The sequence below is a fragment of the Rhinatrema bivittatum genome, chromosome 4 (assembly GCF_901001135.1).
Source record: "Rhinatrema bivittatum chromosome 4, aRhiBiv1.1, whole genome shotgun sequence".
Lineage (NCBI taxonomy): Eukaryota > Metazoa > Chordata > Amphibia > Gymnophiona > Rhinatrematidae > Rhinatrema > Rhinatrema bivittatum.
Genome location: NC_042618.1, coordinates 343,359,419 through 343,375,295, shown reverse-complemented (window position 1 = coordinate 343,375,295; position 15,877 = coordinate 343,359,419). Strand labels below are relative to the sequence as shown.

Sequence of the window (15,877 nt, the reverse complement as noted above, 5' to 3'; positions counted from 1 at the left end):
GCGGGGGCAAGAACTAGAGTATTCTCAAACTTCACCCCTCCTTTTTTTTTTTTTTTTTTACCCCCTTGACCTTTAAGGGAATGCCCAAAAAAAAGAGAAAGTGGATATTACATCAAAAAGTGTATTTTATGACTCCATGACCTGGATGTGTACAGTATTGGTGTTTTTTTACTTCCTCTGTTGGGGGTGGAGGTGGGGGGCTAGGTGCTTGTGTATGTGTGGGGAAGGGTGTGAGTCAGAAGGCTTATAGAGAGGGTATGTGAAAGTGGGGGAGGAAAGTGGGGTGTATGTATGTGTGCACTTTTTTCTCCTTGCACTCTCCACATTCTCCCCCTTCCCCTCCCCACCTGTGTGGGAATGGTTTATGGGTTGGTGGATTGGATTGTATGTGTTATGGATGTGAGTGGGGGGTATGTAAGTGGTATCAGGAGGGGGAGTGTTGGGGGTAGAACCTAACCCCATTTTCTGCCCACCATCCCTCCCTCCCTCATGCAAGTGTAGGGGTGCACGTGTGTGCTCTTACTCCCTCTCCCCCACTTCACTCTCCAATTTTTCCCCCTTTCCATTTCCCCCTCCCTCTCCCATATGCACGTGTGCAATAGAGAGGGATGTGTATGTGTGTGTGTTGTGGGGAGGTGAGAATGAGGGTGTGTGTGTTGGAGGATGTACTCTTTCCCCCTGGGGGTACATGTGTGGGAGTGTGGGGCTCTCTGGGAGTGCTAGGGATATGTTTGTGGAGTATCAAGAGTGTTTGGTGGTTGGAGGTTCGTGTGTAGGGGTGTTGGGGAGTGACCAGAATGAGGGTTTGTGTGCATAGGGAGTGTTGTCAGGAGGGGTATGTGGGGTGTCTAAGAATGGCTGGCTGGGGCTGTGGTGTGTGGAGGTGTTGCTGAGTGTGTGGGGAAGGGGTGTTGTCAGGGAATAACTGGGTGTGCATATGGGGTTGGAGAGTAAATGGGGGTAGGCTGTGTGTATTAGGAGTGCTAGGAGTGGGGAGCATAGGTTTGATGGGGTGTGGTGTGGGGTGTGGGTTGGGGGCTATACTGTGTATGTGGGGGGGGGGGAGTCTGGGACTGGCTGGAGTGTGGTGTGTGTGTGTGTGTGTGCAGAGGTTAGTTGTGCCAGGGACTGGGGATAGGGATGTGTGCACATGGGGAATGTCAGGAAGTAACTGGAGATGGGATGTGTGCGTGGGGGGGGGGGGGGGGGGGGTGGATGAGGATATGGTTTATGGAGGTACCAAAGTGACTGGGGATAGAGGGTGTTTGTGGTGGGTGGAGTTACAGGGAGTGCTGGGGGTCTGTGGACGGCACGGGGTGGGATGTAGGAGTCAGGAAGTGATGTGAGGTGGATGTGTACTCGCGAGTGGGAGACCGCAGGGGAGTGACTGGGGTGGGGTGTCAGGGCTGTAGTGTGTCTGGAGGTGTGACTGGGAGTGGAGGGGTCATTGGGGAGAAACTGAGGATGGAGTGTTTGTGTGAGGGGAGTAACTGGGGACGGGGCAATGTCAGGGAGTGATGTGAGTGTGGGGGGGGGGGGGTTGGGGGGGGGTAGCATGGGGATGTGCACTTCTCCCTTGCACTATCCATTTTCTCCCTTGCTCTCCTCCTCCTGTGTGTGCATGTGGGTGTGGAGGCAGGAGTTTGGGTAGGTGCTGTATGTCGGGAGAGAGTAAGCTGTGTGAGATGAGATAGGTTGGGTGGGGTAGAACACTTCCCTCCCCCAGCCCCTTCGCTCTTGCATATGTGTGTGTGTAGCTTTGGGGGCATAGGGGGCCGAATGTGTGGGGGTAGGTTGTAGTTGGTGGTGTGAAGGTGTCTGTCTGTTTATGTATGTATGTATGCGCACAGGAGAGTAGGTGTGTGTGTGTATGCACACGCTGGGAAGTGTGTGTGTGTGCTTGCGGGGGAGCGGGGATTTGTGTTATATGAGGGGGAGAGGAAAAGCAGGGAATATGTGTGGGGGAACAGCGGGAGAGGGTAGTGTGGTGCTGTTGGGGGGGGGGGGGGGGTAGTTGTGTCAGGGGGAATCTTTGCACATTCCCCCTCCCCAGCACTCCTCCCTGCTACCCCTTCCTTCACTCTTGCACATCTCCTTCTCCAACCCTCCTTATTCTCCCACTTATCTCTCACTCCCACCTCTCTTCTCCTCCAGCAACCCTCCTCCCCTTCCAACATCTACTCTGGCCCTCCTGTCTTCTTACTCCTCCTCCACTTTGACCCCAACTGGTCATCTCCCAGAAGCCTCTCTGCTTCCTGCTCCACTGCTTCTTTCTCTCATGCTGCTGGTGCCTTGGGTTTTTTTGTGCTGGTGGGACCTGGGATTCCCCAGCAGCCGTTCTGTTGCCAGCGCTGCGGCTGCTCTCACTGGCTCTGCACTTTGGATGTCAGCACTCCTCCCTCACTGCCTGCAGCCCCTCCCTCTGCTCCAGGTGCTGTCAATACCTCGCACATGCACAGGCGTGACGCAGTGATTACCCAGAGCCCTAGTAATCTTATAATATATAGAGAGAAATAAAATAAATAAACTGGTTTGAGGTGTGGACCTTTGGGGTCCTTATCTAGGACTTAGCCCAGGGGTTACAGATATGTTTGGCTTTTCTCAGAGAAGGTTTGAGCCTGAATCTTTTATCAATTATTGGGATGAATTGCACCAAAATCTGCAATTTGTTTTTGCAGAAGAGGCAGGGGAATGGTGGAACAACTCCAACATTGCTCTCTACTTCAAAAGCAGGGGAAAAGGGGAATTAGATTTAGACAGCAACCAATGAAGGTGCCGACTTTTACGGTCTGCGGAACTGATGAGCATGGGGATAACCAACACAGAGCAGCAGTTACTACCCTTAACAGAAGGCATGAAATTGCTACCATTAACCAATAAGACCTGATGCCAACTGCAACATCGCTCTCTGCTTCGAAGGAGAGGGAGGGTGGGGGCTGAAAGGAAAGAGAAATTTGGATTCCGAAAAAACCAACACGAGCCATGACCTTTTACAGTGTGGGGTACTGATGCTCAGACATTAATGAAAAAAACACAGGACTGCTTCTACGGCCAAGTCCATAAGCAAAACTGACTGATACGTTGGGGGTAATCTGCACAGCGCGGCAGATACTACCATGGGAAGCTTGCTGTGCAGACCGGATGGACCATTGGTCCTTTTCTCACATCGTTTCTATGTTTCCATGTTTCTATATTAACAGATTTATATAATAGGATTGCTCCGGAGATAATTATTAGGAAAATATTGCACAATAAGGTAGCTCCTTGGTTTAATGCTGAGTTATATGAACGTAGGAAGCAATTAAGAAGGGCAGAGTGCAAATAGAGCAAAGTTGAGTGGTGACAGTAAAGAATCATTATGACGATATTTTAGCTTGTTATAGAATTTTGCTAATTGAAACTAAATAAAGATATTACTCAGACTTGATGTTACGCCCGTCGGTCGCAGACGGCTGCGACCTCTGTTGCTCACCTCCTTCTTTGCAGCTTTGACTCCGTGGGGAAGACTTGCGGCCTCCGCCAGCTATCTCCGGCCTGCCCACCGTTCCCAGGCCTCCCTGGATGCCACGGACGCTGCCGACCGCCATCTTCCCTCGGAATCCCCTAGGCACGCGTGCGCGCACAGGCCAGTATTACACACGTCATGGCGGGAACCTCGGGGGCGTCCCTTCCAGATGACGTCAGGCTTCCAGGATATTTAAACCGGCTGGCCCTGCCTACCAACGACTTGGCAACGAGTTCCCTCATTGCTGAATCCACTTTGGCTGCTACGGACCTCCCGTTCCAGTTCCTGCTCCTTTGGCGAGAGATGCTCTGTGTACCCGCTCCTTGGGGCCCTTCCTCGTCTCTGGCTTTCCGCTCCTCGGAGGGCCTATGCCTTGGACTATCTTTACTTCGTCTCCCGGGACTCCCCTGGAACCTCTACTACTGTGAGTACCTCTGCTCCACGGACCACTACCATACCATCCTTGTGTGGAACCCTCACCGGTGTACCCCGCACTGTGGACCACTACCGTGACATCTCTAAAGAGGAGCCTCATCGGTGTACCCTGCGCTACGGACCACTACCGTGACATCTCTAAAGAGGAGCCTCATCGGTGTACCCCGCACTGTGGACCACTACCGTGACATCTCTAAAGAGGAGCCTCATCGGTGTACCCTGCGCTACGGACCACTACCGTGACATCTCTAGCGAGGAGCCTGACTGGTGTACCCCGCACTGTGGACCACTACCGTGACATCTCTAGCGAGGAGCCTGACTGGTGTACCCCGCACTGTGGACCACTACCGTGACATCTCTAGCGAGGAGCCTGACTGGTGTACCCCGCTCTGTGGACCATTGCCTTATCTTCTACAGAGGTATTCCCCTTGGGTATACCCCACCGCCCAGACTCTTTGACTTTCTCCTACACTCCCCGCTTCATGGGCAGTGCCTCTCTACTCTCTAAAGACTATTCCACAGCTGTGTCTGATGTCTGCTGAGACCTCTCCTCCCGACGGTGAGGCTCACAGGGCTCCTCCCTGTGGGTGGTACCATCTCTCATCTCGGCCCAGGGCCCACTTACCTACTAATCCTAACACTTGATTAGTAGTTCTTTAAATAAACGATTGTAGCCTTTCCATGATATAAATTTGCTATTGGTCAGCCTAGGTCTAGTCGTGAGGATTTTGCCCAGTTTGTTCAAGAGAAGGTACGGAAGTTAAAGATGAATACTGACAGTGATATTTTACATTCTGAGGAGATGAGTGTTAGTGAACGTTTGGTTAAGTGGGACAATTTCCAATTGACCTCCAGAGATTGTGGTATCTGAAATAAGTGTTTTCAAGTTGTCTGTTTTTATTGACTATGAATAAACTAGAGGGTTCTCCTGGCTATTTGATCCAGATAATCAACTCTTCTTTGAGTCAGGGTGAAGTTCTGCTAAACTTGAAAAAAGCTATAGTGAGGCCACTTCAAAAAGGTCCATCAGTTTTATTAGATATATTATCTAAATATTGCCCTATATCTAATTTATATTCGGTTACAAAACTCTTATAAAAATGGGTCCTCATTCAGTTAGATGATTTTTTTTTTCGATGAACATCATATTCTGGATGAAGGACGCTTTAATTTCAGGAAGGGTTGTGGGACTGAGACTTTGCTAATATCATTACAACTTGGGATATTTGTAGTCTTGACAGTAAGAAATCTGGGATCTTGGTTCAGCTTGTCATATCATCTTTCCATACTATTTCCCATCCTAAAATGATTAAAAGGTTGCGTAGTCTTGGGATTGAGGGTGTAGTGCAGTGTTGAAACAGTTTGTCTCTTTTTACCTTCAAGGTAGAATGTAGCAGGTAGGATCATGCTACTTGGCATTTGAATTTGCTTGGGGTTCCGCAAGGTTCAGTCATTATCAGCGGTCCTTTTTAATATTTTTTATAATCACTAGTCCAGGTTTCAACATATTTGTGTTCTGGTTTCTAAGATATATGTAGATAACGTCCAGTTTTATATCTCTGGTGAAAAGATTGGAAAACTTCCTGTTGAGTCTTTTTAATAACAGTTTTTTAAGATTATTCTTTGGTTGGGTAAACAGCCCCTTCCTTCTCTGCCTTTGCAATGAAACTCATAGCTTGGTAGTTATTATTGACTTAAAATTGGTTTTAAAAGCACAAATTAAAAAAGTTGCTAAGAGTGCATTTTTAAGTTAAGAACATAAGAAATTGCCATGCTGGGTCAGACCAAGGTTCCATCAAGCCCATCATCCTGTTTCCAACAGAGGCCAAACCAGGCCACAAGAACCTGGCAATTACCCAAACACGAAGAAGATCCCATGCTACTGATGCAATTAATAGCAGTGGCTTTTCCCTAAGTAAACTTGATTAATAGTCGTTAATGGACTTCTCCTCCAAGAACTTATCCAAACCTTTTTTGAACCCAGCTACACTAACTGCACTAACCACATCCTCTGGCAACAAATTCCAGAGCTTTATTGTGCGTTGAGTGAAAAATAATGTTTTCCTATTAGTCTTAAATGTGCTACTTGCTAACTTCATGGAATGCCCCCTAGTCCTTCTATTATTTGAAAGTGTAAATCAGGGGTCCCCAACCACCGGTCCGCGGACCGGGACCGGGCCGTTGGGGGTTTCTTGCCAGTCCGCGGCGCTGCCAAGCACCGGCAGGTGTGTCGCGCGCTCCCGGTCTCTCCCGCTGCCGTTGCCGCCGGGCTATCAGCACATTCAAGCCCAGTGGGAACGGCAGCGGTGCTAGAAGAAGCTGTGGCACCCGCGGCCGGCCTTTTCTTCTTCCCACGCCTGCCCCCCCCCGTGACCCGGAACAGGAAGTGATACGCGGTACGCGGGAAGGAGAAAGAGCCATGCCGCGTGATAAAGTAGCAGCGGCGGCAGCAGCCTCGACCCCCGAATAATTGAAGCAGCCAGTAATCGAGAAAGGAGTCAGCAGCATGAGCCTCCCGCAGCCGATGGAATTCTTCTTTCTTGGCCTGCGGGGGCTGCTGCAGCTCCCATTTGTGCTCAGGGGGTGGTGGGGAGAGGAAGTGAGTGAGAGAAAGAGAGAGAAGCAGCCAGCCAGCCAGCCTGTGTGTGATTGAGAGAAACTGGTCAGAGAGCTGATGTGTGTGTGTATGTGAGAGACAATGAAAGTGACTGCTCAGGGAGGTGACTGATGTGTATGTGAGAGTGTGAGACATTAGTCAGGGAGGTGACTGATATGTGTGTGTGTGTGTGAGTGTGTGTGTGAGAGAGAAAAAGCATGGAACTGAGAAGTCTGGGTATGTGAGAAAGCATGGGCGTAAGAAGCCTGGTGTTGGGGGTGGGGGGGTGGGGTGTGTGAAAGAAAGCATGGGAGTGAGAAACCTGGGTGAGTGTGCATGCATGAGAGAAAGAGAGACTGGTTGGTAAGGTGACGGTGTGTGTGAGAGAAAAAGACTGGTGTGTGTGAATGTGAGAGAATGTGATTCAGGGAATGAGAGGTTCATAGCCAATTGGATTATCTGAAATTTTGTAAAATACTTAAAGTATTTTTAATTGAACAAGCTTTTACAAAGTAGTGTCATTTTAATTTATTGTATTTTAATATTTTGTTTTATATTTGTATGTTGAGTAATATTGTTTGATTGTTTTATTGTATTTTGCTTGTTTTTATTGCTTTATGTACATTTATTGTAATCGGTAATGGATAAAATAGAATTGTAGCATATAAGGTATGTTAAATAAATAAAATAAATGAATAGGATCTCAGAAAGTTTTAGAACTCTATAAGAAATCTATGAAGTACCAAATTTATCTGCAGCTTCATATGAATGCAATCATGGAAACAAAAAATATGTATTTAAAGTAAGTATTCAAAAGAAGACTGACATTGGATTGACTGTTCATTTAATCTCTCTTGATTTTTTAATGATGCCTTTTCGTCTGTAGTCATTTCTGTTATGGTACAGTACTCCCTATTGACTTCCTTTGTTCCATTAGAATAATCTTTATCGAAGGAGCTTTTTCTCTGTTCTAACCTACTTCCTTTACCTTCTTCCCCTTCCTCCCTTCACTTATGTTGTTTCTTAGATGATATTTTCCATGGAGCCCTTTGACTCTTCACCCACTGTACACAATTCTACTAGTGATATATTCTTACATTTGGAATTCTCTACCCTAATGGCTTTTATTTAAAAAAATATATGTTCTTTATTGAAAGCTTTTTATATAATGGTTATCATGCAGCACAAATGTACACATCTTACCACACATACAGAACTTTCTTATATATAAGTCCAATAACATTTCTTTAACAAACTTTTTCCATCATATTAATATAATTCCATTCAATATTACCTCATAGCTGCTGACTATCTCTTTTGTAATAGAGAGAAGCAATAACTTTTTTTCTCTTTACCCTACTCTTGGAGGGAATTTTTTCCCCAAAATGTCCTTCAATGCTTCCTGGTTTTCTCTTGTCGCTCTAGGGTTTGAATTGCTTTGAGGAATGTGTTAATTTTATATTGTCTCTTTCAGTTTTAGGATTTGACCGAACCATGTCTGAGGGATCAGTGAGGAGACACAGCAAGACCAAATGCCAGATGCCAGAAATCAACACCATTCTCAGGGATGATCAAATGAATTTATGGGACTCTCTCAGGCAAACAGAACTCCTTGGCCTCCAAGAAGAGTCTTCCATGTACCCAAATCAGCCAGAGAACTGGAAAAAAGGAGGACGCCTGATTTCCCTCATAGTGTCCAGCAACATAATTCTGCTTGGCTGCACGCTGCTCTGCTGCGATTCTCTTAAGGATGTGGCCATCCATGATACTGAGGTGCAGCTATTTCTGTCTGTCCTAATGTTGCTGTCAATTTTGTGGATGTTCTTTCAAATATATTTCACCTCCAGACATCAAAATGCTGTCCTATATAAGGATTCCCATGCAGGACCCATATGGATGAAAGGTATAGAATCCCCTCTTCTTATACAATTTGTTGGAGGTGGGGGAAGTTGTTGGGGGCAGGTGGAGGAAGGAGGGAATGGATGGAAAGGTGATAATAAGATTAGGAGGACTCAAAATGGCTTGTAATTTAAGAACATAAGAGCCATACTGGGTCAGCTCAAGATCCATCGAGCCCAGCATCCTATCTCTGGGTAACAAGTACCTGTCAGATCTGAAGAAGTAGATCTATTTTTTGGTTACTCGTTCCCAGGGATAGCGATGGCTTTCCATAATCTAGCTGGCTAATATTGGTTTATGGACCTTTCCTCTAGGAACTTGTCCAAACCTCTCTTTTAAACCCCACTATTCTAGATGCCTTGATCACATCCTCTGGGTTTAGCCTTATTTCTGCCAATCTGTTGACCTGGGAAGGACAATAATGAAATCCCTTTCCACGAGTGCACAGTCTCATCTAGATTTTATTACTGTAAGTTGCACTGATCAATTTGAATTGGATTTGTGAGATGCCTAAAAGATGTAAAATACATAAATAAAATAGCATTTTGCCATAGAGTTTGGGGCTTTAATGCCCAAACTATCAGCAGGTAAGAGTATGCACGTTGTTCAACAACGTGCTTACTTTTGCCTGTGGACTGAGCGAATGCCCGCTCTCCCGGCGCGCGCACAGGCCATTCGCCTGTGCGCGCGATACAGTATTCAAATGACGCCCGGCGGTAGAAACGGGCAAAAGTAGGCGTCCCTAGCGCCTCCTTTTTGATAGGAGCGGCGGTTTTCTGCGGGTTTGACAGCTGACGCTCAATTTTGCCGGCGTCGGTTCTCGAGCCCGCTGACAATCACGGGCTTGGAAACCGGACACTGGCAAAATTGAGCGTCTGGTTTTCGACCCGACAGCTGCCAGCTGACTTCAAAAATTTTTTTTAACTTTTTTTACTCTTCGGGACCTCCAACTTAATATCGCCATGATATTAAGTCGGAGGGTGCACAGAAAAGCAGTTTTTACTGCTTTTCTATGCACTTTCCCGGTGCCGGAATAAATTAGCCATGTTGAGGGCGCTATAAGTTTCGGCTGGTTGGACGCACGTTTTCCACCCCTTACTGAATAAGGGGTAAGGGAAAACACGCGTCCAATGGCAGGTTAACAGTGCGCTCCATCGGACTGCACTGTACTGTATCGGCCTGTTAGTGAATAGCCACTGCTATTAATTGCATCAGTGGCATGGGATCTTCTTCGTGTTTGGGTAATTGCCAGGTTCTTGTGGCCTGGTTTGGCCTCTGTTGGAAACAGGATGCTGGACTTGATGGACCCTTGGTCTGACCCAGCATGGCATGTTCTTATGTTCTTAGTAGCAGAATATAAAAAAGCATGGGATAAACCCAGAGGACCCCTTCTAGGCAAGAAGATGAAAACAAAATGCTGGAGTAATATTAACTGAGTAGCAGCTCAACTCAAAGCCACATTTTAAATGATTGTATTGCAGTTTCAATCCTAAGCAGATGGCACCGGGGTAATTTGCAACCCTAAACAGAAGCCACAGGGGTAACCTACACAGAGTAGCAGTTACAACCCTAACCAGAAGGCATGGGGTTAACCTGCACAGAGTCCCACCTTGCTGGGCAGACTGGATAGGCCATTTCTACAGTTATGTACTATGTTACTGTGACCACAAACATACAATTCAAATGTCATAAAAGTAGACTATCATTAGCAGAGCAAAATAAGCAAGGCAAGCTACAAAAACATGTTATGATCCTGTTTGGATAAGAAATACTTTATGAATTGAAATTATTTGTATTAATTCATGAATTCCCCCCTTCTCTGTAGAAATGCACATGGTAAAAATGACTATTATTCATGTTTGTTCTCCTTCAGTGGTGGAGACTGTTGGGTCTCTAATCCAATAAGATGCATTGCCCATCAGCTATTCTGCTTTTTTACTCTAAACAGGTGGGCTTGTTCTGTTTGGGATGTTCACATTAGTGCTGGATGCACTTAAAATTGGGTATTATGCTGGCTTCAACAGCTGTGTATCTCCAATGAAACTTATTTTTCCTCTGGTGGAGGCGGCCTTTGTTATCACTCAGGTAAGCATATAACCCTCAACATTCCCCCTAAAGTCATGTGAATTCAGCAAAATCTTTGTGTCCGGCCTCAGTTCCTCAGGCCTCAAACCAGGCAGATGGTGGTACACATTGGGAGATATTCAGTCCAAGGCCAGTTATAAAAGATCCTTAATTTAGTTCTAGGGTAGGATTGATACTGTCCCATAGAGGTTTACATCTGTGTAAAACTGATTGCACACCTCTGCATTTTGTACAATAGGCATCAGAGGTGGTAATAAAAAGTTAATAGGAAATGATATTATGTACTTGAGGTTTGCTGATGCATTCAGCACTGTGCTTGTGAACACTTAAATGAAAACGTTTAGGGGCAGGAGAGAATATTGGGAAAACATGCAAGGACCAAAAACTGGTTGTATGGGGATGGCCCACTGGCTCCGTGGCCATGCAGAGGACATGGATTCAGTTGCCGGACCAGGTCTTCCATTCTTCATGCTGGCTAGGGTCTTTGGGAGGAAGGAGTCTCAGCCATTACTCAACAGTGATACTTACTGGATGGACTTGGGGGGCATGTGTTGTGGGTTCCAGAAGAAGCTGCTGGCCAAGGACCATCACTGCAATGGCTGGACTAGGTGGGAAGGGGGTTACAGAATAGGTTGTGGGGAGGAGGGGTGAATCGGGTAGCTGCAAATGAAGGTTCATGGTGCCGAGGCACAGTAGAGGCCATTTCTAACTCACCTGGAAGCACAAAGCAGCAGGAGGAAACCTACTGCACCAAAAAAAATACAAAACCTCTCCCAGAAAACCGTGCAAATGGATTTATGTAAACAGAAAGCGATTATAAATGAAGAAAAACCGGATTGGTCCCATATAAAAAAAACAGGCAACTTTTCTTAAAACTGACATTGAAAGAGGAAATTCAGGTATTATTCCTCCCCTGGAATCTTTTTTCAGCCTACAGCAGGGAAACTAGATAGGTTCAGCACAATGTACACTTTTAAACTTTCCCTTTGCTTTTGAAATGTCTGTGAAAAGTTCTGCACGAAATCTGAAATGAACATGAGATCCACTCTACATACAAGTCCCCTGCCCTCTCTGAGGAGAATCTTTACATTCCATCTCATTCTGTCACTTAGGGTTACCAACTGGCTCCATATCAACTAGAAAAAGTGAGCCAATCCCGATTGTCCTATTGAATCTCAGAACTTGTAGTTTGTTGTTGTTTGGTTTGGTTTTTTTTTGTATAAGAACAGCAGGCGTACAAATGTACTGATGCACCTGAGGTAAAACCAGAACTGACCTAACCTGTCCTTTTTACTACATGGACCCACTTGATAACCCTAGTGTCAATGTAAAAAAATCAAATTTTTGCACTATTCCATTACACTATAAGGAGAGTATAAAATATACTGTTTTGATTAGTACTTTTCAACTTTTTTTAGATCTACTTTCTCTGGGTTTCCTGCAAGCACTGCATTCAGATCCACCATGACCTAACTAGGTGAGTTTTATTATGTTTATGCTTATTATACATAGTTTTGCCTGTTGAGTACAGTATTATATATTCTCATAAATGGTAACATAGTAAACGACAGCTATATTGTCGTCCCAAAGAAGACCCATTACAATTTAAAAAGTTTTACAGGGTTCCTCATTTATTAGGAAAATATTCTTTTCAGTTACTAGCAAAGAACCTCCAGAAGAGTTTTATCAGTGAATCTACAAAACCAACAGGGGCCCCAATTCTTTTTGTAAAGATGAAAGACAGTCCCAAACTAGTACCTTCTGCCTGTATTCACAGAGCTCGTTAACTAGGTCTCAGGGACCAACATCTTTTTCAAATTGGATTTGCAAGATGAGCCTACAATCTTATTCAAATCAGGGCTGATGATGAGTGAAGATTGGAGGGAGCCAACATAATACCAGTTTTATAAAAATGGTTTCAGGGGTGATCCAGGAAACTACAGACCGGTGAGCCTGATGTCAGTGCTGGGAAAAATGGTTGAAAGTATTATAAAGAACAAATTTACTGAACATTCAGATAGTTTAATGGGACAAGGCCAATATGGATTTATCCAAGGGCAGTTTTGCCTCACCAATCTGCTACATTTTTTTGAAGGCATGAATAAACATGTGGATAAAGGTGAGCCGGCTGATACAGTGTATCTGGATTTTCAGAAAGCATTTGACAAAGTACATCATGAGTTACTCTTGAGGAAATTAAAGTCATGAGATAGGAGGCAATGTTCTATTGAGGAATGCGAACTGGCTAAAAGACAGAAAACAGAGAATAGGGTTAAATGGTCAATTTTCTCAATGAAAAAAGGTGAGTAGTGGAGTGCCCCAGGGATCAACACTGGGACTGCTGCTTTTTAACATATTTATAAATGATCTAGAGAAGGGAACAAGTAAGATGAGCATAGAAATGTGATGGCAGAAAAAACTATATGGCTCACTTAATCTGCCCATCAGTCTAATTTATCTAGCCCTTACAATTCCCATCACTCCCGCAATCAAATTTGCTGAGGATACAAAATTATTCAAAGTTATTAAAACACAAGTGGATCGTGAGAAATTCCCATGATACTGGGAGCTGGGCATCCAAATGGCAGATGGCATTTAATGTGGACAAGTGCAAAGTGATGCATGAGGGAAGAGCTGCCCAAATTATAGCTACACTGTGCAAGGTTCACCCAGGAAAAGGATCTAGGCATCATCATGGATAATACATTGAAATCCTCAGCTCAGTGAGCAACGGTGGCTAAGAAAGCAAACAGAATGCTGTTGGTAATTATTAGGAAAGTAAAGGAGAATAAAACAGAAAATATCATAATGCCTCTGTACCATGCTCCATGGTGCGACTGCATCTTGAGTATTGAATGCTGTTCTGCTCACCACATCTAAAAAAACATATTGCTGAATCAAAAAAGGTACAGAGGAGGGCGACCAAAATGATAAAAGGGATGGAATGATTCTGCTATGAGGAAAGACTCAAGAGGTTAGGGCTCTTCATCTTGGAGAAGTAATTGCTGAGGGGAGATGTGATAGAGGTCTATAAAACACTGTGGGGCAGGTTTTCAAAGGGGTACGCGCATAAAATACGCGCGTATCCCCCGAAAACCTGCCCCAAGTTCCCCCTGCATGTGCCGAGCCCATGTTGAATAGGCTTGGCGGTGCGTGCAAGCCCCGGGACATGTGTAAGTCCTGGGGTGTGTCGGGGGTGCGTATCGCGGTGGCGTGTCATTCGGGGGCGGGGACATGGGCATGGTTTCGGGGTGTGTGGCCAAGGCCTCCGAAACTGCTCCCGGGCGGGGAATTGCGCCCCGGTGGCTGACCTGGCGCGCGTAACTTGTCCAACAAAGGTAGGGGGTTTAGATAGGGCTGGGGGGGTGGGTTAGGTAGGGGAAGGGAGGGGAAGGTGCGATTTTGGGCAGCCTTGTGCACGCCGACCCAGGATTTTAAAAGATACGCGCAGCTACTGTATATATTATCTGACTTTGGTGAGATGCTTCTCTGCTACAGGACACACAAGGATATCACAAGTAATTTAGTGAAAGCAAAGATAAATTTATTATTGCATATCCTTGGGAGACACAGCCAGACTTTCGACACAGAGGAAAGCACTACAGCCTGTCTCAACCAGTATCTTGTAAGAGCTGTATTATATAGGTTTAAACCATACAGAGAATGCCTGTAAGCCTATGGTAATAATCACTTGTGCAATAGGACAGTAAAACTACTTTAACCTGAAAACACTCCCACCCACATTGAGGCTCCTTTGTTTCTGGCCTTGCTTTTGACAGACATGTTCTGCTTCTTCTGAGTTTCTTTTGTCCTCGATCATTTCATCTCCAGGGGGCAGGGAGAAACTCTGATATCAGTTGAGCCTCTCAGTTGATTACAGATAATCCAAGAAAGTGGTCTGAAATGTGGCTTCAGCCATTTGCTATCTGTAATCTCATGACCTTTGAGCATAGGCTTTGCAGAGCCTAAATGTATTCCAGATGTCTTCCAAAGTCTTGAATCTGAAGTCAGTTAAAGGTTTTAGTTGCAAACAGGCCACAGACAATGAAGGTTTCTGGGAGCTGAGTGAGCAATAGTCTTAGCATTAGTCTCCATATTAGGCTGCCCATATATCACTACATGCGTATCTATTAAAATCCGGTGTACTTTTGTTTGCGCCGGTTGCGCGAACAAAAGTATGCACGGGCACAGTTTTTTAAAATCTACCCCTGAGTAAATGGAATGGGTAAACATAAATTGCTTGTTTACTCTTTCGAAAAGTACAAAGATTAAGAGATACGCAATGAGGTTTGTAGGTAATACTTTTAAAAAAGATAGAGGAAAATATTTTTTTACTCAATGCATAATTAAACTTTGGAATTTGTTGCCGGAGGATGTGCTAGCAGCTGTTAATATAACTTGGTTTAATAAAGGTTTAGACAAGTTCTTGGAAGAAAAGTCCATAACCCATTATTAAGGGACTTGGATAAATCCATTGTTTATCTCTGGGATAAGCAACATGGAATCTGTCAACCTTTTGGGATCCTGCCAGGCACTAGTGACCTGGATTGGCCACTGTTGGAAATAGGATACTGTGCTTGATAGACCTTTGATCTGATCTCATGTTATGAAACACCCATGCTAGGAACTTTCTGCAGGCCATTTAACTATCATTAAATGGCATGGGAACATGCATGCACCTGACACTTTTCAGATGCCTATCAATGACATCTTTCACGAAGTGTTGGATCTACATCTTGGTTTATCTGAACGACTCATGGGCAGTTTAGGGATCATTTTTAAACAGCCCATATAAATTAGGCAGCACAAATGTGTGTAAGTTACACCAGTTCCGTGTATAAGTCTGCTTTGAAAATTAACACACCAAATCTACCCAGCTACAAGTACACCTACTATTATGGGTACGGAAAAGTTTCAGAATATTTTTTGAACATGCTTTTGAAAATGAATAAATATGCAAATAAATGCAAGCCCCTGCCCAATCCCGCCTCCAGAAATACCTCTGCTCAGTTCAGGCAAACTTAAACTCAATATATGTATATAAATGTAGTTGCATATCAAGGAGCAGATTTGTAAAAGACATTTTATATGGAAATATCTTTGAAAATTAACTTCTTTATGACTGGCATGTGGTCTTAGTGTTAAAGCAGTAGCAGGAGCACAGACTACATAAAAGCAAGAAAATGCCTATTTGACCAGGAGTCTGTGGATTTTGTGAGTTACATACTATCTTAAAGGGGATACAAATAGACCCACACAAGTTACAGGCAGTCTGGCACTGGTAAACTCCAAGGAGCATTTTCTGAAGATTTATCCAGGACTTCTCTAAAATCATGGCCTCATTGATGGCTCCATTG

General features: G+C 44.8%; 1 protein-coding gene across 6 annotated transcripts in view; it reads left to right on the top strand.

Moving 5' to 3' along the window:
- LOC115090915 (proton channel OTOP2-like) overlaps positions 1-15,877 on the top strand; it is a 73,093-nt gene that overhangs the window by 40,077 nt on the left and 17,139 nt on the right. For all 6 annotated transcript variants that reach the window (XM_029600586.1, XM_029600584.1, XM_029600589.1 and 3 more), the window contains 3 exons: positions 8,011-8,439; positions 10,384-10,520; positions 11,939-11,997. In XM_029600586.1, the coding sequence (XP_029456446.1) occupies positions 8,011-8,439; positions 10,384-10,520; positions 11,939-11,997 (625 nt within the window). The remainder of the gene's footprint in view (positions 1-8,010; positions 8,440-10,383; positions 10,521-11,938; positions 11,998-15,877) is intronic.